The sequence below is a fragment of the Hemiscyllium ocellatum genome, chromosome 14 (genome assembly GCF_020745735.1).
Source record: "Hemiscyllium ocellatum isolate sHemOce1 chromosome 14, sHemOce1.pat.X.cur, whole genome shotgun sequence".
NCBI lineage: Eukaryota > Metazoa > Chordata > Chondrichthyes > Orectolobiformes > Hemiscylliidae > Hemiscyllium > Hemiscyllium ocellatum.
Genome location: NC_083414.1, coordinates 15238062 through 15262093, shown reverse-complemented (window position 1 = coordinate 15262093; position 24032 = coordinate 15238062). Strand labels below are relative to the sequence as shown.

Below are 24032 nucleotides of genomic sequence, written 5' to 3'. Positions count from 1 at the left end.
AATACATCTGAATTATTTATAGATATTTTGAAAACAATTGCTGAATTTTATCATTCTACTCCCACCCCAGCTCAAATCTTTGAAGATTGTGTTTGAAAGACAAGTTCAAAACATTTTGGGGCAGATTGTTAGCCCACTTGTCTCAAAATGCTGCTTTAATTGGCAGCCATGCAGAATACCACAGAAATCCAATCAAAAATATTGTCTATGTAAATATAGTTAGTCTCCACCAAATCACTCAATAAGCAGATCCATTTTATTAAACAGTAAATTGGGCCACAGAATATGCTAAGATGCAGGAGAAATCATACGTAGATACTAGTACATCGACTATGATCAGAAATAAGTGGGCTTAATATCCCATGTTCAATGCCTTATTATGCATAGGTAAAAATCAAAATGACTTAATAGTTAGGGAACTTTATGAATGCCCAAATAACCTTATTCTCAAATATCACTCCACGCCTATTCATCTCTCATTAGTGATTAATTACAGTAGTTTTGTAAGTAAAAGACCAGCTGGTTGTGAACAGCAGGTACCCGGCACCTCAACAGTGTGAGCATCACAACTGGCTCCTAATCTATCCTTTTTAGAATCAGCTTCAAATCAGGTAGTATTCCAAAATATCACACTGGCCATGACCACCAAATGCAGAGTGAAAATTAACTTGGCAGACTTCAATTTCTCAAAGTTGTGAATGTATTAATCAAGAACAAAACATTTATTGATATCAAGGCATTAACTTTGTGAATCAAACAAACAATTACTGATATTAAATGGTAATTACATCAAATGACCATAATTGAATAAAAAAATAGAAAACAAAGTACCATACCTGTATAGGTGCTGTAATACCTTGCTGATTTCGACCCAGCCCTGAGCCTTCTTTCCAACCCATTGCCTGGAGCATTCTGCTCCCAATGTTGTCACTGTTAATACCATTTTTTGTTGGCTGTTCAAAATCACTGTTGCAATGAAAACATATTTTGGTTTCTGATCTTCATAAGCACAGAACTCATACCGTCAGAAAACGCATTCAATTTGTTCTTTTGAAAATGTTTGTTATGTAACAGGATTTCCACTCCAATATTCTTTAACCCTTTTCAAGAAAGGTTATTTGATATAGAAGTAATTCACCACAATACCTGTTAAATCCTTCAAGTGCTGAGAATTCTGAAATAATAATCATCTTTACAATAGCTTAGTCTGGTGTGGTGTCAACCCAATACTAGCCACATAAAGATAAGATTCTTTGAAATAATCTAAATGAAAAAAGGTGATTTCAGTGAAACGTATAAATCCTCAGCAGGGTGTGACAGGCTGGGTGTTCTTTCGTTGGTATTTCTAGACCAAGGGATAGTCTCAGAATAAAGGATAGGACATTTACAACTGAAAAGGAGAGTGGTGAGTTGTATAATTCTCTACCCTAGAGAGCCATAGAACCTCAATTATTGATCAAATTAGCGGTGCAGGCTCGAAGGGCTGAATGGCCTACTCCTGCACCTACTGTATTGTCTATTGTCTAAATTCACAAGACAACTGGGGAGTTTTCTGATTAACAATGGCACCAAGAGATATGAGGCAATGCAGGAAATGGCATTAAGGTGGATGATCAGGCATATCTAATTGAAAGAAGCTGGACTGACAGGCTTAATGGCTTAATTCTACATTCCAAGAATACAAGAATAAGCTACAAGCTTGTTCTGGCATTTACTAAACTCCATGATTGATTCCCAACCTGATCACTAGTTTCTCAATCTCCAAACCTTCTTACAATTCAAAAACATGGATTGCAGTTTTGAATATACCCAGTGAGCATGCACAACTCCTGGATAGATAATTCAATGATTCACATTCGGTTCCAAGCGGAAACATTTTTAAACTCAGTGCTCATGACTCATTTCTTAAATTGAGACCATACCCCCTAGTTCTTGGCTCTAAAACCAGAAGAACATAAGCCAAAAACAACCTTGTTAAAAGGAACTGCTTGTGAGAGACAAGAACCAAACATTTTCAAAAAAAGCTGAAAGGTGGCAATGGAGAAATTGGAAGCATAGGTTTCATATTTATTAATACAACTACAGTTATCAAGCTACTCATGTTACAGGTATTTAATCAATTAGCTCAATATTAAAGAACTTTACCCAAATCTAATGAATTTTGGAAAATTAAATCAAATATATAAAAATTCTCACTAGCTTCTTCAAAGACCTTAGGATGAAATTTATCAGGATCCAGGGACTGGATAACTCACTTAACTTGGTAACTTCAAAAAAAAATTTCTGGTTTTTATATTTTTGACTGATTTTCTCTTTACTCTTTATAATTACTATAAGATTAATTAGCTATTTTAGATAATCTGTCCAATTTTCTGACCTGTCACCTATCTTTGCATAATTGTCTGACTTTGAGTTTCATACATTGATGGTAGATCCATCCCTTAGAAACCTGATCTATAATCTTATTTATTGTGCAGGAGCAAATTACTGCATATAGTGGAACCTGTATTGAAAACACAATATGCTTGAGATCATAGTGGGTCAAGGCAGCATACACAGAGAGAATGTCAGTCAATGTCTGTGCTTTCTAGAATATCCCCATAAATGTTTGGCACTGCGTCTCTACTGACCTATCCCTTAACCTAAATTGCCAGTTTACCTTTGCCAGCTTTGCTTTCATGCCCTTAGAAAATTACTTGTTTTCCTTCAAGGAAGGTTCTCTTCTAGGTGTTGGCCTAAATTAAATCTGAGGTTTAGGCCTGTTCATTTGTGAAATAAAGCATACTTCTGATGAATCAATAATTTTAGCATTAGAGGGTTAAAATGATCCAGTTACTCAAATTAGACAACTGAAAGAAAACAATGCGTTTGCTCAAAATTCAGATTATTTTCTAATTCTAACTATGGTAACTAACGAGCACATGGATAAGGTGATATGCCATGGTAGGGGAGTCTAAAGCTAGAGGATATAGGTTTAAGGTGAAGGCAGAAAGATTTAAGTCATTTTAGGAGCTACCTTTTCACACAGAGGGTGGTACATGTTTAGAATGAGCAGCTAGAGGAAGTGGTTGAGGTTAGTACAATTACAACATTTAAAAAGGCATCTGGATGGGTATACGAATAGGAAGAGTTTGGAGAAATATGGGCCAAATGCTTGCAAATGGAACCCCAGATTAAATTGAAGATATCTAGTCGGCATGGACCAGTTGAACTGAAGGATCTGTTTCCATGTTGCATAGGTCTATGACTCCAAGCTATCAAAGCGTATTAACGTGGATTTCAGTTCTGATCATTTTTGCAAACCAGCTAGTGACTACATGTTGCTTTCTATTCATTTCTTCCCACTGCATTTTTCATCACACCAAGTTAAATAATTTCTTCAATTTTAATTGGCTGCCTGGTTATATATTTTGTAAAGAATTCAATTAACAAAAGAGGAATTGACATCAGCAACTTAGAAATAAAATTCATATTCAAAAACCTTTTCTAACATGAAAAAGCAGAAGGAATCGGACAAAGATTAGTTCATACTCAAATCAAGTTCTAGCTTTGATCAGGATTTTAGTCATTTAAGACAAATTAGACACCTGAAAATAATGACAAAAACTTACATGGTGGCAGCATGATTAAACCTCTTCCTCTTGGGTTCTGGAGGTTCTGGGATTCCATACTTTTCTCTTCTTTCTGCTGCTCTGTCTCGGTATTTCATCTAACCGTGGGTAGGGAAAACAGTGCTTAAAGATCGGTTGTGGTATTAATTCATTTCAGTTAAGTCTTAAAAATAATTTGATGCAAAAATAGTTAAAGCCTGCATGGCATTAATTTGCATTCGCTTCAAGGTGTTTCAAATTACACTTACTCAATCCAGTTATTGCAAATAACTTCTACTTGTAGATCTTTAAAATAGCAAATCAGCCCAAAACATTTGACAGAAACATTATCCAATGAGGCAGTCAGAGATACTGCAACCAACTAGTCTGAGGGGCAGGTTTTAATGAGCACCTAAATCAAGAAGAAGGTATCAGAAACAATTGCCGAGCTTGTGGGCTAGGTATGATCACCAAAGGAAACTGGTAACGAGCAAGAGATCAGAATTGGACGAGTGAACAGGTAAGTGCTGTACAGTTTGAAGGGCTACAGAGATCAGGAGGGACAACAGCATGGAGTAATTTCACAAAGTCAAGAATTTCAAATCAAAGTGACCCTAGCCAACTTTGGTCAACAAACACACACGGGTGTGATGTGACTTGGTGTGCCTTAGGGAACAGATTGCAGACCTTGCAATTAAGAAATAAAGAACTTGGAGAATGAGACACCTGGCAATAGATCACTGGAATATGCAAAGATGCATAAAGTATAACAACAGCACAAAATGAGACAGGCTAAAATGAGAAGGTGGAAGTAGATCATATCGATAATAGAAGCTCAGCTCAACGTGAAACATGACAAAATGTAAAGAGTTTCAGTTCAGCCTAAGAAAATGGAAAAGGAGAATGAGGCTGAAGAATGAAATATGTCTTAGAGACCAATGGCTTTGGTATCACTGATAATTTGATAATTTCTCCCACAACTGATACTGGATTACACAAAAGCAACAAATATTGGAGACAATGGAAAAGAGAGAGATTGTGAGGTAAGTGTTGTCAACATACATATGAAATAGAACAGTGCAGTATAGGCCCTTCGACCACTGAAGTTGCACCGACCTGTAAAACCAAACTAACCTACACTATTTCATTCTTGCTCATATGCCTATCCAATGACTATTTAAATGTCCTTAAAGCTGGCGAGTCGAGAGTGCGGTGCGGGAAAAGCACAGTAGGTCAGGTATCATCTGAGGAGGAGAAGCGACGTTTTGGGCATAAGCCCTTCATCAGGAATGAGGCTTGTGGGCCAGGGGCCTGAGAGATAAATGGGAAATTTGGGAGAAGGTAGCTGAGAAAGTGATAGGTAGATGAAGGTAAGGAAGTTGGTGATAGGTGGGGGGAGAAGAGAAAGTGAGGAAACTGTTAAAGTCCACATTCATCCCGTGTGGTTGCAGGGTTCCAAGGCGCAATATGAGACGTTCTTCCTCCATGCGTCGGGTGGTAACGGTTTGGCGATGGTGGCAGCCCAGGACCTGCATGCCCTTGACAGAACGGGAAGGGGAGTTGAAGTGTTCAACCATGGGGCAGTGGGGTTAGTAGGTGCCAGTGTCCCAGAGATGTTCTCTGAAACGATCCGCAAGGCGGCGTCCTGTCACCCTAATGTAAAGACGACCACTGTGCAATGGACACAGTAGATGACACTGGCAGAGGTATTCGTAAATTTATGTCGAATGTGGAAGGATTCTTTGGGGCCTTGGATGGAGGCAAGGGAATTGCAGGGGAGGAATTGGGAATAAGGAATGGCGTGGGAGGTATAGTCTAAGCAGCCGTGGGGGTCGGTGGGCTTATAGTAGATATCCATGGTTAATCTGTCGCCAGTCCTGTCAGTGATTGAGGGGTCCATGAAGGGAGGAATTGGAGGTCAGAGTGGAAGGTTTTGATAATGAACTGTACAACCTCCTCGTGGGAGCACGTGGTAGCACAGATACAGTCATTGATACAGCGGAGGGATAGGTGGGAGGTGGTGCCGGTGTAATTGCAGAAGATGGACTGTTCCACGTACCCGACAAAGAGGTAGGCACAGCTGGGTCCCATGGCTACCCCTTTGGCTTGGAGGAAGTGGGAGGATTGGAAGGAGAAGTTGTTGAGGGCGAGGACCAGACCAGTCAGATAGACGAGTGTGTTGGTGGAAGGGCAGTGGTTGGGACGGCTTGACAGGAAGAAACCGGTGCTTGATGGCCTTTGTTGTGGCGGATTGGTGTGTTCAGGGTCTGGATGTCCATGGTCAAGATAAAGTGTTGGGGGCCAGGGGAACAAACATCTTGGTGGTGGTGTCCCAAAAGTAGGTGAGAACAGGACAGTGTCAAGGTATGCAGAGATCCGTTCACTGAGACAGGTGCAGACTGAGACATTGGGTCAAACAGGAAAGTCAAGTTTGTGAATCTTTCATAGGAGATAAACTCTGCACTGCCTGATTCTACAGACAATGAGAGAAGTCCACTGCTGTTGCAAGCAGTGTTTTCCACACCCCTACTACTGAGTAAAGAAACGACCTCTGACATCTGTCCTATATCTATCACCCCTCAATTTAAAGCTATGTCCCCTCATGCTAGCCATCGCCATTTAGAGTCAGATGTACAGCACAGAAAAAGACCCTTCAGTCCAACTTGTCCATGCTGACCGGATATCCCAACCCAATCAAGTCCCAACTGCCAGAACCCGGCCCATATCCCTCCAAACCCTTCCTATTCACATACCCATCCAGATGCCTTTTAAATGTTGCAATTGTTCTAGGCTCCACCACTTTCTCTGGTAACCCATTCCATACATGCACCACCCTCTGTGAAAAAATTGCCCCTTAGGTTTTTTTTTATCTTTTCCCTCACCCTAAAACTATGCCCTCTAGTTCTGGACTCCCACACACCAGGAAAAAAACCATGTCTACTTATCCTATCCATGCCCCTCATGATTTTATAAACCTCTATTAGATCACCCCTCAGCATCCGACGCTCCAGGGAAAACAGCCCCAGACTATTCAACCTCTCCCTAAATCCTCCAACTCTGGCAACATCCTTGTAAAGCTTTTCTGAACCCTTTCAAATTTCAAAGCATCTTTCCGATACGCAATACAGAGGAACCTCTACTATCCGAATATCTGATTATCCAAAGGAGATAGAGGTCCTGGTAGAAACGTTACACCAAAGATGCATTTCCAACACTGATTGAGTCTTTTGTTTACAGCGATTAAAAGTGAACCTGGCTTACTGAAATGCTGCCGAGAGCAGTCCTGGACTGATGGGAGCCCAGGCACCGTCTCCAAATGACTGACATCCAACCCTCTTGCTCTCTCCCGACACTTTGCCTGGAGTTCTACACAGGTATGTATCCTAAACTCCCCTTCCAGAGATATCTCAACAGCATCCTGTGCAGGGCAAAGTTGGAACCTGTCAAAATGTGACAGTAAAAAGTTGCGCGTGCTCACATTCTATTTGGAGACTCACTCTCCCAAAAGGCGGCGGCAGTAGTCTTGTTGTTGGTGTCCAGTTTGGCTGCCTTGGAGAGGGGTGTTGGACAGAGTTGGGGGGTGGGCAGGGGTTCACACACAGTCTGCTGCTGCTTAGTCTCCTGAACAGGGAGCAGACTTATCAGAAAACCAAGCCCCAGGCGAGGCACTGAATCAATTCACTGAATAATCAGACATCCGAACGAAATAGCGCCTACCCATCTCATTCGGATAATCAAGGTTCCTCTAAATTCCAAAAGTAGCCTAACCAATGTCCTGTACAGCCGCAACATGATCTCCCAACTCCTGTACTCAATGCTCTGATCAATAAAGGAAAGCATAACAAAAGCCATCTTTGCTTTCCTTTCTACCTGCGACTCCACTTTCAAGGAGCTATGAACCAGCACTCCAAGATCCCTCTGTTCAGCAACACTCCCTAGGACCTTACCATGAAGAGTATAAGTCCTGCTAAGATTTGCTTTCCCAAAATGCAGCACCTCACAGTTATCTAAATTAAGCTCCATCTGCCACTCATCTGACCAAGATCCAGCGTTCATCTGACGTAACCTTCTTCGCTGTCCACTACACCTCCAATTTTGGTGTCATCTGCAAACTCACTATCTCTCTTACACTCACATCCAAATCATTTATATAAATGACAAAAAGTAGTGGACCCAGCACCAATCCTTGTGGCACTCCACTGGTCACAGGCCTACAGTCTGAAAAACACTCCTCCACCACCCTCTGTCTTCTACCCTTGAGCCAGTTCTGGCTTGGCTCTCTCTCTCTTATTCCTGATGAAGGGCTTATGCTCGAAACGTCGAATTCTCTATTCCTGAGATGCTGCCGAACCTGCTGTGCTTTGACCAGCAACACATTTGCAACCAGTTCTGTATCCAAATGGTTAGTTCTCCCTTTATTCCATGAGATCTAACCTTGCTAAACACACTCTCATGAGGAACCTTGAGAAGCATCTTATTGAAGTCCAGGTAGATCAAGACCACCACTTTGTCCTCATCAATCCTGTTACTTCTTCAAAAACCTCAATCAAGTTTGAGAGACATGATTTTCCACGCACAAAGCCATGTCGACTATGCCTAATCAGTCCTTGCCTTTCCAAATACATTTCCATCCTGTCTCAGGATTCCCTCCAACAATATACCCACCACCGATGTCAGCCTCACTGGTCTAGATTTCCCTGGCTTGTCCTTACCACCTTAAATAGTGGCACCACGTTAGCCAACCTCCAGTCTTCCAGCACCTCACCTGTGACGATCGACGATATAATTATCTCAGCAAGGAGCCCAGCAATCACTTCCCTAGCTTCCCACAGAGTTCGAGGGTACACCTGATCAAGTCCTGGCGATTTATCCAATTATATGCATTTCAAGACATCCAGCACTTCCTCCTCTGTAATATGGACATTTTTCAAGATGTCCCCACCTATTTCCTGACATTCTATATCTTCCATAACCTTCTCTACAGTAAACACTGATGCAAAATACCCGTTTCGTATCTTCCCCATCTCCTGTGGCTACACACAAAGTCCACTGTGCTGATCTTGGGGGTCTTATTCTCTCCCTAGTTACTCTTTTGTCCTTAAGTATATTGTAAAAACCCTTTGGATTCCCCTTAACTCTATTTGCCACAGCTATCTCATGTCCTCTTTTTAACTTCCTGATTTCCCTTTTACTATACTCCTACTGCCTTTATACTCTAAGGCTTAGAACATATAATATAGAAAAGTACAGCACAGAACAGGCTCTTTGGCCCACAATGTTGTGCTGAGGTTTAATCCTAATGTACAATATAATAACTTTACCTACACACCCTCAACTCACTGCTATCCATGCGATATCCAGCAGCCACTTAAATGTCCCCAATGACTCTGCTTCCACCACCACTGCTGGCAACGCATAAAGAACCTACGTCTGACATCTCCTTTATATGTTCCTCCTGATATCTTCAAACTACGACTCCTCGTACTAGTCAATCCTGCCCTAGGGAAAAGTCTCTGGCTATTGACCATTTATTCCTCTCATTATTTTGTATACCTCAATCAGGTCTCCTCTCCAGAGAGAAAAATCTGAGCTTATTCAACCTTTCTTCATAAGACAAGCCTTCCAAGACCAGGCAGCATCCTGGTAAACCTTCTCATCACCTTCTCCAAAGCATCTGTATCTTTCCTATAGTAAGGCGACCAAATCTGAACACATATTTCAAATGTGGTCTCGCCAGGGACTTGTAGAACTGTAGCAAAACTCGTGGCTCTTAAACTCGATTCACCTGTTTACGAAAGCCAAAACACCATACGCTTTCTTAATACCCCTATCCACTTGGGTGGCAACTTTGAGGGATCTATGTACTTGCACACCCAGATTCCTCTGTTCCTCCACACTGCCAAGAATCCTGTCTTTAATCCTATATTCAGCATTTGCATTCGACCTTCCAAATTGAATCACTTCGCATTTATCCAGGTTGAACTGTCTGCCATTTCTCAGCCCAGCTCTGCATCCTGTCTATGTCAAGCTGCAGCCTGCAGTAGCCCTCTATACTATCGATGACACCTCCAACCTTTGTCTCATCTGCAAATTTACTAACCCACCTCATAACCTCCTCATCCAAGTCATTTATAAAAACTACAAAGAGCAGAGGCCGAAAAACAGAGCCCTGCAGGACCCCACTCAACACTGACCCCCAGGCAGAATACTGTCCATCTACAACCACACTCTGCCCTCTGTCAGCCAGCCAATTCTGAATCCAGATAGCCAAATCTCCCAGTATCCCATACTTTTTGACTTTATAAATGAATGATTAATTCGATCTATTGTGTCTACACTGAGCAATAGCTCCTTCTTTTTCTTAGCCAAAACGCCAATTTTTTTTTAGTCATCCAGCATTCCCAACATCTACCAGCCTTTCCTTTCACCCTAACAGGATTAAGGAAATTTGACATGTTATTGGTCACTATTACTGAATGGTGACATATACAAGAGAAACAGGAGGGCAGCTGTATCAATTATCAGAGCTCTTTGCTTTTGATGCTTGAATTGCAAGAGAACATACTTCATTTTCTGATTTTTCTAATGCCTCAAGTTCCCGGTCAGACATTCTCGACCTTCTACGAATTTCCAAATTTTGCTGTAGGTACAAAGAGAAAATATTTAATAATTGACAAACTATGATTTATTTGTAGTCTAACTTAAAATAAATCAATGTGAATTTACAGAACTTAAAATTAACTGCAGTGTATATGCAAGAACAATGCATTTTGCCAGTGTATCCAGTTTCAAGTCTACATAGAGTTGTAAAGCAATTTTTTTTTAAAAACAGCCAACTTATTGTAGAATTTTGCATATCTGTTTTCCTGCCTATAACTATTTGTTAAGAACATAGTAATTTCCTTCATTCTTTGGTCTCAGATTCATTTCCAGTGCATCTTTTTGGGTACAAGTCAGAGTGGTGCATGATTTCTCATCATAGACCAATAGACCAGACGAAGGCTCAAGTAAAATTATGTTCACAGACTCAATTTCAAAGGGGAACAATTTCAACTTGGAATTAATAAATGACGAAATAAAAACTCAGACAACTTAAATCTTATTGCTTTACTTTTGTAGAATGCACACATCATTAGCTTTGCTCTTATTACCCTGTGGAGGTCAGAGAGTTGTTGATGCCGAGTAAGTGCCTCTTTGTTGGGAAACTGTCTTCTGCACAGCAGACAGGCTATTTTGTTCCAATCTGTCAGCTTTTCTTCCAGTTCTTGGACTGTCTCTTGCTCCTCCTCTTCACTTTCCCCACTGTATGATGCTACAAGACCCTGTAGCGGACTGGATTTTCTCTACAAGATGGATATCAAGCTTCAGTCTGATACATGCATCTTTTAAACCAACTGTTCCCATTTTAATTATTCAATGAACAGAGAAATCTCAAATGATAATCAAGCACCACAAATGATACTTCAATATTAGCACAGAAGTACATCAAAAATGGAAAAGTAAAGAACAGTATAAATGTAAACTAATTTAACAGAAAAGGAAATGTAAACAACGAACTGTGTAATTTCTCAATATGGTCTTTAACCAGCAAAATTCCAGTCAATTCACACGAAATCTTGATACAACAGAAGCAGTTTTTAAAAAAAGAATCCCTACTGAGTGGAAAAAGGCCTTCCAGCCCAACAAGTCCACACCAACTCTCTGAAGAGTATCCACCCAGACCCATTCCCCTACATTTACCCCTGCCTCATGCACCTAACCTATGCATCCCTGAACACTATGGGCAATTTAGCACAACCAACTCACCTAACCTGCACATCTTTGGACTGGGGGAGGAAACCCACGCGGATATGGGGAGAATGTGTAAACTCCACAGTGTCACCCAAGACTGGAATCGAACCCAGGTCCCTGGTACTGTGAGGCAGCAGTGCTAACCACTGAGCCACTGTGCTGCCAGTTCAAGATTATTGAAGATTTCCAATTACATAGATCAATGATCGAAATTTATTCTTAAGGTTTGTACACTTCATAATTTTCATAAGTTTGTGAATACTAGAAATACGCTCAAGTAATGGTCAAATTTTGACTACTTTTTAATGTTAAATTTATAGGATCTACTATTACATAGACACTATTTTGAATGGGTGAAATTAATGCCCGCAAAATTCATATCAATTAGACTTGTGCTCATGATTTCTAAACAAATACAGAAACAACAAATTATGGCAAAACTAGGAACGGAGCACAACAGTTGGTGGACTGGAACACCTGGAGTGGAGTCAGACTACTGGCAGACTGGAATCATCTTAAAATTATATCCCTTTGTGATTGCCACTTTCATCCGGGGAAAAAGTCAATGACTATCCACTCTATCAATGCCTATCATTATTTTGTACACCTCTTTCAAATCAGCTCTCATTCTTCTTCGCTCCAATGAGAAAAGCCCAAGCTCCCTCAATCTTTTCATAAAAGGTGTCCTCAAATCCAGGCAGCATCCAGATAACTCTCCTCTGCACCATCCCTAAAGCTTCCACATCTTTCCAACAATAAGGTCAGAATGGAACACTATATTCCAAGTGCAGTATGACAACAGCTTTATAGAGCTGCAGCAAAACCTTGCAGATCTTAAAACTCAATCCCCCTACTAATGAAAGCAAACACACCATGTGCCTTGTTAACACCTCTATCAACTTGGGTGACAACTTTAAAGGGATCTATGGACATGGACCACGAGATCCCTTTGTTCCTCCACACTGCCAAAAATCCTGTAATCTGCATTCAAATACAACCTTCCAAAATGAATCAAATCACACTTCGAGGTTGAACTCCACCTGCCACTTATCAGCCCAGTTCTGCATCCTGTCAACGTCCCGATGCAACCTACAACAGCCCTCCACGCTATCCACAACTCCCAACATTTGTGTGACAGGCAAACTTACTAATCCACCATTTCTCATCCAAGTCATTTATAAAAATCACATTACAGGTCCTGGGACAGATCCTTGCGGAACAATACTGGTCACAAAGCTCCAGGCTGAATATTTCCCGTATTCTACCACCCTCTGTTTTCTATGGGCCAGCCAATTCCGTGTCCAGGCAGCTAGGTTTCCCTGTATACCATGCCTCCTTACTTTCTGCATGAGCCTACCATGGGTAATCTTATCAAAACTTAAATGTGTTGCTGGAAAAGCACAGTCAGTCAGGCAGCAAAGGAACAGGAGAATCGACGTTTTGGGTATAAGTCCTTCCTCGGGCTTATGACCAAAACATCGATTCTCCTGTTCCTTTGATGCTGCCTGACCTGCTGCGCTTTTCCAGCAACACATTTTTAAGCTCTGATCTCCAGCATCTGCAGTCCTCACTTTCTCCTAATCTTACTAAACTTCACATACACCACATCCACTGCTCCACTTTCAATGTGTTTGTTCAACACTCAAAGAATTCAACAACGCTTGTGAGGTATGACTTGTGCCTCTCAATGCCATGCTGACTACGTCTAATCTAACTATGGCTTTCTAAATTATCATATATCCTGTCTCTCAATGCTTGCCAATAATTTACCTAACATTAACATAAGTCTGACTGGTCTGTAATTCCCAGGAATATCCCGATTCTCTTTCTTGAACAAGGGAACATTTACCACCCTCCAAACATCTGGCACTACTCCAGTGGACATTGAAGACACAAAGATGATTGCCAAATGTCATTCCTCGCTTCCTGCATTAACTTGGGTATATCTCATCTGACCCAGGGGACGTATCAATTCTCAAGTTTTTCAAAATTTTCAGCGCATCGCCCTTCTTAACATCAACGCATTTGAGCATAATCAGACTGATTCTCTCACACTCAAACCACAAGGTCCCTCTCAGTTGTGAACACTGAAGTAATTATTAAGGACCTTTCCAACCTCCTCAGACTCCAGGCATAAGTTGTCTTCACTGTTCCTGATTGGACCTACCCTCACTCTGGCCTCTAGTCCCTCACATAAGTGTGGAACATCTCAGTTTTCCTTATTCTTCCCCGCTAATGCTTTATCATGCCACCTTCGAGTTTTCTTAAGTCCATTCTTCAGTTCCTTCCGGGCTAACACGTAATCCTCCACAGAGCCCCACCTGATCCCTGTCTCAACCCTAAGCAAGCTTCCTTCTTCCATTGACTAGATGTTCCACATCCCTTGTCACTCAAGGGTCTTTCAACCTACGATCCCTTTCTTGCCTCAATGGGATAAAACCTGTCCAGCACCATCAGCAAGTGCGTCCTAAACAGCCTCCACATTTGTTGAACATTTCAGAAAACACGCGTTCCCAATTTAGGAGACCCAGTTCCTGTCTAACAGCAAGGTAATTCGGGGTGTGTATGTGTGTGCGCGCGAGTGAGTGAGTGAGTGTGTGTGTGGGGGAAGGAGGAGAGACAGAGGATGAGGACATGCATGGGGTGTGGAATGGGTGGGGAGGTTGGGGGTGGGAGTGGACAGGGTCTTGCGTGCAGTGTGCTGCTGTCTTGCCTCCTGAATGGGGAGCAAACTTCACAGAAAACTGAGACCCAGGAAATCAATTAACCAAATGATCAAGTACCAAAACAAAATAGTGCCTGTCCATCTCGTTCAGATTATCGCGGTTCCTCTGTACACGGTATTACAAGTTACACTTTGCAAATTGATAGCTGCACACTAGTGGTTATAAGGAAACACAAATAAAAGCTAAAGTATTATACATGTGGACAGAAGCAGTTTTGAAGAATGGTCAGATTGGTTTCAAACCATTGACTCTTTCTCTCACCATGTTTCTCCAGCACTTATTTTTATAAAGGAAATCTCAAAACTTTCGATCTGATACTTCACTTCAATAACTACTACTCAGCTCAAACTCAAATCTCAGCTATTTTCAGACACAGCCAGAGCAGTGCATGATTGTCCTTCAATACTTTGTATTTCTGATACTTTTCCAGGACTATCATCACAGAAATAATGAAAATCAAAGATACTACCCTGATCCAAAGAAATGGAGTACTTAGCAGAACCAGCAACAATAGAGGGCTACGAAATATTTTAAGTCAATCACGAAATGCCAGCCTGGAAAAATGGAAGCTTGAAGGATTAAAAAGGAGAAAACAACATTGAGACTTGAAAGAAAGACATTCAAACCTTTAATGGACTTTCTTCATCATCTCGTAGGTGTTCCACTAAACCACTGAACGGTTCAAGTACCATTGGCTGCCGTTCCATCATCCCCTACAACAGACACATTAAACATTAATTTAAATATTGCATCTTTGAAAAATAATTAAGATGAAGTCAGGAGCTATGGACATTTTGGAACATAATGCGGCTGCATACAGAAGTTTCAAGCCTGGATGTTGCCTGGTCTGAGGGAAGGTCTTATGAGGAAAGGCTGAGACACTTGGGTGTCTCTCATTGGAGAGAAAGCAGCGAAGAGGGGATTTGATAAAGACATAGAAGATGATCAGAGGATTAAATAGGGTAGACAGTGAAAGTCTTTTTCCTAGGATGATGTCATCAGCTTATATGAGGGGGCATAGCTACAAAATGAGGGGTGATAAAGATTTAAGACAGATGTCAGGGGCAGGTTCTTTACTCAGAGTGGTAAGGGTGTGGAATGTTCTGCCTCCTAATGCAATTAACAATCTTTGGATAAGCACATGGATGATGATGGGATAGGGTAGGGGGATGGGCTTAGATTAGGTCACAGGTCGGCACAACATTGAGGGCCGAAGGGCCTGTTCTGCACTGTATTGTTCGATGTTTTATGTTTTTGTAGCAACTTCTGTAACAATGAATTACTTAGCATTGGCCACTAGAGATTCCCAATGGACTATAAAGTAGTATACGAATTACAACACAATCAGGGTGTTCCTCCCACAGTCAGGCCATCCAAAACCTTGTACATTTCAGCTTACATTTATGTTCCTGTATTCTAGATCTCTGACCTTGGTTCCAAAATGTTGCATTCTTCAGAATTTTAAAAGATCTTTATCAGATCATGTAATATCTTGCTATAGCAAAGACAATCAATTTTTCTTTGTTTATGATCAGAATGGGCAGTTTTAGTGAATCTGTGCTCCACTGCATCAACATCTTTTCTCTAGTACATTGTCCAAAAGATCAGAGTATTCATACGAAGATTCTATAAAGATTTTATACAATTATAGCTTGGAATTGTAAAAGAAAGTACTCCATCACCACTTTATGGTCTTACCTATGAGACACTGCTTATGAAAACAAAAAGTCCTAACATCTGAGATCCCACACCAACCAGCCTCTCCCCTAAATGAAAAATGGGGCACCTCACTCTATTGTGTTGAATAACAACATTCATTTGCCTAAATCAAACACTATATCAACATCTACTTGCCGCTTCCTTTAGTACTCAGTAATAGTTATGGGTCATATCTAACAATCACGAACCAGGGACCACCATCTAGATCCATATCCAAGACATGAATGCAGTGAACAGCAGAGCTAGCCAATTCAGCGGTATTGTACACTAACTTTTGACATGTTCTCTCAGTTTCATATTATCCTTGTTAGTTCAAAGGCTTTCTGAAAGTCAATTTGCATGTCCATTCAAATACCCCCACTGTATTCATTAGCTCAAGAATCTAATCAGGCAATTTGGCATAACTGCTCTTTCTGAAATCAGCGTTATCTGCTGCCTCAAATTATTTCCTTCTGTTCAAACAGATAGCTTGATTTTATTTTTAAATTCCATGATCGAATTCCCCAAACTAGCTGACGAGTAATTTCCAATAATTCAATAACCTTGAAAATGGTTATTAGAATAACCATTCTCCATTAGGCGTGAGGCCTTCAGATCTGGAGGCCCACTCAAACTTAAGTATGACATTTGCAGAGCCATTAAGACAGCCAAGGACCAATACCGATCCAAACCAGAAACCCAGACAGACACCGGTGACTATGGAAAGGACTGAATGACATCACAGATTCTAAAGAGATAGTCCAAGATAGCAGACAACGACACAACCCTCCCAGATTGTCTCAATGCCTTTCGTTTGCTTTGAGCAGGATCTCAATGGAGAGTTATCACCTATTCCGACATCCTGACAAACCTATCCCAGTCACTGCAACATTCGCATGTACCTGTGTTTTTGTTTTTGCCGCTGTTTACCTATTATTTGCTTATCTATGCTGCTTAACTCTGATTTACCTGTACTGCTCACAAGACAAAGCTTTTCTCTGTGCCTGGTACACGTGACAATAAATTCAGTTCGATTAATTATTTACATTAAGACTCCAAACTATCATTTGCTGCACTTCCACTATTTCTCACCAGATTTCAAGATATCCATAGATATCCTGTTAATTTGCAGACCTTTATGTATTTATATTCACAATATTTCTGATCTAGTTTTAGGATTTACCTCCTTAAGTTTCTCTTTTGTAAACAGAAAGCAAAGTACTGGGGCTTCAGTTAATCCTCAGACTCCATTTAGTAGTTCTTTTTACAATATATACAGAAAAGTTCAGCTTTTATTTTGAGATTCCGCCATCATTCACCTTATCCTTCTTCAGCTCTTTCAGTTAATAGCAAAATACATTAGCAACCAAGTTACAGCATTGTCCAAAAATTATCCAGGCAATCACCTGGTGCGTGGTTTAGTATTACATCCATTTACAATTTGTAAATTCCACATACCCTTTTCTCAAACAAAGCAAATCCTGCATCAGCTGCTGCTGATTCTCTCCTCTCCTCCTCTTTAGATGCAATCATCTGCAAAGCACTTTTGACGTTATCTTTCTGTTTATTTAGACTCTTAGCCCATCGTTCCATGTCTTTGGCGATCTACAGGTGAAAAGAAAACAAAACTCTTCATTAGTGGGCCACTTTTTTTTCCCATGTGTCCAAACAGAGGAATGACAGTCACTGCCCAAGTAGCATGCACCAAACTTCTTGAGTTTTAACATTGTAAGATAAGGAATTCCCCATGAGAGATAAACAAAGTAAACATCATTCTCGCTGATTACTCCATCTTCCAGTATATTCCAGTAACATTTCTATTGGGTCAGTAGGCCATTCTGCCCCTCAACCCATTCTGCCATTCAACAAAATTACAGCTGACCCCATTGTAAGCTCAAATTCATATTCTGACCCGATAACCTTTGAACTCTTTTGCCTACCAAGAGTATACATACCTCTGCTTCCACCACCCTTCCAAAAGGAGATTTCCAAAGACTCAAAATTGTCTTTGACTCATCCATTTTACCTGAATATTTATACACTGACCCTTTTTACTCGATTCTGCCATATGAGAAAACATCCTCTACACATCTACCCTGTCGGGATCATTCAAGATTTTGTTTCAATCAAGTAATTTCTTTCTCTTTTGTACTCTTAGTGGATAAAAGCCTAGCCTGTATAAATGTTTCCTGAGAAGACAACCTGCCCATTCCACGTATTGATGTAGTTAACTGTCTCTGAACTGCTTCCAATACATTTACTTCGATACTTAAGGTAACCAACACAGCAAACAATACTCCTGATGCAGTCTCAATAGTGCCCTTATACAATTGAAACATAACAGATATATTCAATTTCATTCATGACAAATGATACCATTCTATTAGTTTTTTAATATATGGATACAGCAAGTAATTTAATCTTTTGCGATAAATGCTTGAAGGTACCCAGACTGTATGTGAAACTTGCAATTTCTTACCCTTTTAGATGATGCTTTTAAAAACACTTTTCTTCCAAAATAGAAAAGCAGGAAGAGGGGGGAACTAGTTCATGTTCACAAGTTATCCACAAAATTCTCACCTGTTGAGCTGTCCTGCTCTTTGGTTTTTCCTTCTTTTCTTTCCCCTCTTTAATTTTAGTCCCACTGGTTGTTTTGCTTTGCTGTGCAGTTTGATCTGGAGCAGGCAAATAAGTCTGTTTCTCTCCATCCCAATACATGTACTGCTGAGTCTGTGGGTTATAATAGTACTGGAACAAAATATTTAAAAAGTGCATTAGTACCCTCCAATATACAAGTGTAATGTACATTTAATTTCATTATTTTTTGTTTACCAACCTGCTTAAATCCAAATATGTAACCAAGGTCTGAGGCTCAAGTGTACAGACAATGCCTTTGAACTGAACACTTATCAAGTAAGGACGGGTAGTGTTACTTAATGGATCTTACAAAATGAATGCCCCCAGTGATCACATGACCCTTTGTTTGTCATCTCAATAACCCCCTCCCCCAGTCTCATTCCTGTTCCAAGGTATAGTTTTTTATGTTACACACCAAGATTTTGACAATGTCGCATATCTCAAACAGAAGATGTCCCCTTTTAACCTTCAACAAAATAGAACATCTTTGTGAAAAAGTGAAAACAAACAACTTTGGAGATTTAAGAAACAGCACTACGATATATCCAGGACCTGGAATTTACTGTTTCCTGAAACAGGTTTATTTATCTGTGAACTGCATCTTAGTTAGAATTGGTGCATAACACTTGCAAGCTATCCATGAAGAAACGTCAGAGATATTAGACATGTTTCTGTGCTGTGAGATTATCAAAATAAAGACTTGTCTATTAAATCTTATACTCATATCCGTGCCTAGATGCAGCAAAACAATGATGATATTCAGACTTGGGCTGGACTGAAGTAATATTTTCACAATAATGCTGCACAAGCACTAAGGTAATGACTAAAAAGAGAATCCAACTATCTACCTTGATGTTCAATGGCATTACCATCACTGAATCCCCACTATCAGCATCCTGGAATTACCTCCACTGACCATAAACCGAATTGCACATACAAATACTGTGGTGGGCATCCTTGCAGTATAATGGTAATGTCCCTAATCCTAAGCCAACAGACCCAGGTTCAAGTCCCACCTGTTCCAGACGTGTGTAACAACATCTGATCAGGTTGATTACAAAATATCCGTAAATACATTGGCTACAAAAGCGAAACAGTGTTTTTGAATTCAACACTGAAGAACTGATTTTCCCTACCCACCATGATTCAGAACGGTGCTAGAATATTCAAATTGCCTGGATGAACACAATTCAAACCACACAAAGCTTGATATGATCCATGATTCCTGATGAAGGGCTTATGCCTGAAACGTCGAATTTCCTATTCCTTGGATGCTGCCTGACCTGCTGTGCTTTAACCAGCAACACATTTTCAACTGTGATCTCCAGCATCTGCAGACCTCATTTTTTACTCCATGACAAAATAGCCAACTAACTAGCTTCCACCCATGGCAAACATTCACTTTCTCCAACAGTGTCACAGAGTAGCAGCAGATATCATCTAAGATGCACTGCTTACCAAACCACCTTCAACACCACCTTCCAGATTGGAGACCTCAACCAACTAGGACAAAGTCAGAAGATGCACAGGAACTTCAGCAGTTGCAAGATAGTCTCCAAACTACATACTATTTTGACTTAGACCTACATTTCTTTATAGACCTGGAAACCCCTTCCTCCCCATCATTATGCACAGACTGCAGTAGTTCAAGCTGCCGACTCATCACAACCTTCTGAAGAGCAACAAATGCTGACTTTACCAATAACAATCTCATGAACTTAGGGGAGGACAGCCCAGTTTAAAGATCCAGATAATTATAGAGTCATATAGCATGGAAACAGACCCTTCGGTCCAACCCGTCCATGCCGACCAGATATCCCAACCCAATCTAGTCCCACCTGCCAGCATCCGGCCCATATCACTCCAAACCTTTCCTATTCATCTACCCATCCAAATGCCTCTTAAATGTTGCAATTGTACCAGCCTCCACCACATCCTCCGGCAGCTCGTTCCATACACGTACCACCCTCTGCGTGAAAAAGTTGCCCCTTAGGTCTCTTTTATATCTTTCCCCTCTCACCCTAAACCTATGCCCTCTAGTTCTTAGTCCCCATCTACCACCCCCTGAGAAAAAGGAGGTTTCAAGGACATACATTAGCTGTTCCTTAAATATGCTCCACATTTCAATTGTGCCCATCCCCTGCAGTTTCCTTCCCCATCCTATGCATCCTAAATCTTGCCTAATCGCAACATAATTGCCTTTCCCCCAGCATTAACTCTTCCCCGCAAGAACTCTTTTCCATCGCTAAAGTGCTCACCTACCTCCAAATCTAAAACCTGGCCAGGTTCACTACCCAGTACCAAATCCAATGTTGCCTCGTCCCTTGTTAGCTTGTCTACATACTGTGTCAGAAATGCCTCCTGCACACACTGGACAAAAACTGACCCATCTAAAGTGCTCGAGCTATAGCATTTCCAGTCAATGTTAGGAAAGTTAAAGTCTCCCATAACAACTACCCTGTTATTCTAGCTCCTATCCAGAATTATCTTCACTATCCTTTCCTCTACATCTCTGAAACAATTCAGAGGCCTATAGAAAACTCCCAACAGTGTCGGAAACTGAGGGGTGACTTTATGGAGGTTTATAAAATCATGAAGGTCATGAAGGGTGAATAGACAAGGTATTTTCCCTGGGGTGGAGAAGTCCAGAACTAGAGGACATAGGGTGAGAAGGGAAAGATTTAAAAAGGGATCTAAGGGGCAACATTTTCATGCAGGGGATAGTGTGTATGGAATGAGTTGCCGGAGGAAGTGTTAGGGGCTGGGACAATTACAACGTTTAAAGGGTATCTGAATGGGAGCAGTTTACACGGATATGGGCCAAGTGCTGGTAAGCGAGACTAGATTAGGCTAGGCTATCTGGTCAGCATGGACGAGCTGGATCGGAGGGTCTGTTTTCGTGCTGTACATCTGACTCTAACTCTAAAAGACCCATTGGCTACCTTGAAAGGCTGTTTTCTTTTTTAAACGAGTTAATAACTGTAAATGTCATAGATTTACTTAATGTCAATTTCATTTTTAAGCAGAGCTTAAAATAGTTTGTAAAAGGAAAAATACGCCTTGACTCAATGAACTATGTTCAAATTTAAAATATGGGTTTGATTTTCTGAATGTTGAAGAAATAGGTTCAATTGCTGAATTTTAAGGTAAAAGGTTTTTGATTTTTATTTTGTACTGTGATATCCTTTTCTTTTGAATTTTTTAAATTCGTGGGACGAGGGTCGTGCTGGTGAGGCCAGCATTATTGCCCATTCCTAATTGCTAAGCGGGCAGTTAAGAGTCAACCCCATTGCTGTGCTTCTGGAGCCACATATCAGCCATATCAAGTTAGGATGACATTTTCCTTCCCGAAAAGTCATTCGTGGGTTTTTCCAACAAACTACAATAGTTTCATGGTTATCATTAAACTCTTAATTGAATTCGTATTCCACCATTTGCCACAGTGGGATTTGAACCTAGATCCCCAGGACAACACATTCACTAATTTAGTTTAAACATTTGATTGAGCCAATTAAGCAGTCAATGATGCTGGTGGCTCTGCACATCCGAGCCTCAGTCATTGACAAAATGCTGATTTCAATGCATCAGAACAGTTTTTACATTTTTACTGCTTACACATATATACCTGGGAATTTGGGTCATAGTAGAATCCAGTCTGCGCATCATAGTAAAATCCAGATGATTCATCATATTGATAAGTTGATACATCTGGTACAGCTGGAACAGAAACAAAGCAATCTAGTTGAAAAGTAATTCAATAAACCAAAGTATTTAGTAAAAACCAATCTGGGCAAAGTACTCACGATAGCTTGAATCCTTAGACTCTGTGGTAGCATCAGATGGAGTGGTGTCTGTAGTTTGTGTCTATTTTAAAGGTATTAAGAAAATTCCAGTCAATACAGATAATACTGTACACAATATGAATAGTTAGCATGTTAACCAAATTTCCCTAGTCTCACCCATTCACTCAGACATAAAGAGCAAGTGCAGAACATCTGGCTTAGACAAACTTGGGGTAGGGGACAATGAGACCACAAACTAGAAATTATCTGGATAGTCCAAATAAGATCAGCAAATCACTTTGGGACTGACTAAGTGAACCAAAGAATCTTTTTATATCATCTGATGTGCAGTAGTTTCAAAAAGCCATAACGCAGGAGGATACTGAACATTTCCAACATACCTCAGATTGATTCTGTGACTGATAGGACTGACCATCTTGGGAAACGGTTGCAGATTTAGCAACCATAGGAGGAGCTGTTTAAGAAAAAAGTCAAATATATTGAGGAATAAGGTGGCAAGTGTTGTCAAAATGCGTCAATGTAATTATGTAGGTCAAAGAAATGCTGCGGTCATTATTCTACACAATGCAATATATTTTAGTAACCCAATTACATGATGCAGGTTTGTTCCAACTCACTCTAATGAGGCAAAGTTTATCCATTTGCTCAGCCAGCAAACAGGTTTGCAACTTATGATTATAGAAGCAAGCTGGCTGTAAACAGAGTCAGAGTCAGTTTCTGCGCTGGTGAGAAACAACATTCCACTGTGAGAGAGAAAGCGAGACTTGCGTGTGTGCAGAAGACACAAAGTACTAACACAATTAACAAACATTAGAATGAAGATAACCTAAAAATATTAAGTATGGATGCAGAAGATGGGAGAAAAAATGTTGCACAAAGAATAAAGTACAACACTGACAAAGAGAGAACAGAGGAATTGTAAACGTGAAAAAATGTTCCACAGGCCAAACAGCAACTATTTCACTGTGACAAAGTGGGGCGGCACAGATGTCCCATAAACCAAATGGTAAGCCTCAAATCTGTACCAATACCAAAACAATCTGTTGCACAGTTTCAGCATGGAGCAATATTAAATGCATTTCAGGCAATTTCTCACAAGAAACAAGGGAAGTAGACAGCCAAAGTTGTTCCATGTTGATCTGATACATCAAAAGGTTCCCTGACTGCAGACGTGCAAACACCTAAGTACAAAGCTCAAGAAACATTCCACACATAGGGAAGACACCCACCTGAAATTACTGCAGGTGTTTGGTACACTGCCAATCCTTGTTGGGTGGAATCTGCAGAGCCACTTTGTCCATAATCTTGTGAATATGCCATCTAAAGCGGATACAAAACTTTCACTTTGACTGGACATTACTGATTTCACCCAAGTTTATTTTTATTGTATTGGTACAATTGACACATTGTTTGTTTCCACTGTGATGCTCTACCCAGTACCAGGGTGCACACAGGGAAAGTGAAAAATCTTGCCACCCAAAATTTCTGTGCATCAAACGTGAAGCATTTTGAATGTATATGCATAAATACAGCATCAAAATAGTGATATATTTTACTTTCAAAGAGCCATACTTTTATTTATTTGAGCATGGATAGTATCCACTATTTAAGCCATATATAAATTTCACACAAGTTACAATACTCTAGAATTAGAACTTCAACATATCCTTTTTCTCTTTAACATACTTGATCGTATTGATTGTAGCCATCCTGTCCAGGTTGAAAGTAGCTGTAGTCAATGTTGCCGTCTTCTGATCCTTGTCCCACCTGCAACAATTAAAAATCGT

At 40.5% G+C, this 24032-nt stretch overlaps 1 protein-coding gene across 2 annotated transcripts in view; it reads right to left on the bottom strand.

The window, feature by feature from the left end:
- Nucleotides 1-24032, bottom strand: part of LOC132822259 (RNA-binding protein 5-like) — a 50345-nt gene that overhangs the window by 709 nt on the left and 25604 nt on the right. For both annotated transcript variants that reach the window (XM_060835397.1, XM_060835398.1), the window contains exons 13-24: nt 23932-24012; nt 23475-23565; nt 22626-22699; nt 22246-22306; nt 22068-22159; nt 18386-18553; nt 17264-17410; nt 14734-14820; nt 10742-10933; nt 10156-10230; nt 3612-3709; nt 837-966 (exon numbers count right to left, since the gene is read on the bottom strand). In XM_060835397.1, coding sequence (XP_060691380.1) covers nt 837-966; nt 3612-3709; nt 10156-10230; nt 10742-10933; nt 14734-14820; nt 17264-17410; nt 18386-18553; nt 22068-22159; nt 22246-22306; nt 22626-22699; nt 23475-23565; nt 23932-24012 — 1296 coding nt within the window. The remainder of the gene's footprint in view (nt 1-836; nt 967-3611; nt 3710-10155; nt 10231-10741; nt 10934-14733; nt 14821-17263; nt 17411-18385; nt 18554-22067; nt 22160-22245; nt 22307-22625; nt 22700-23474; nt 23566-23931; nt 24013-24032) is intronic.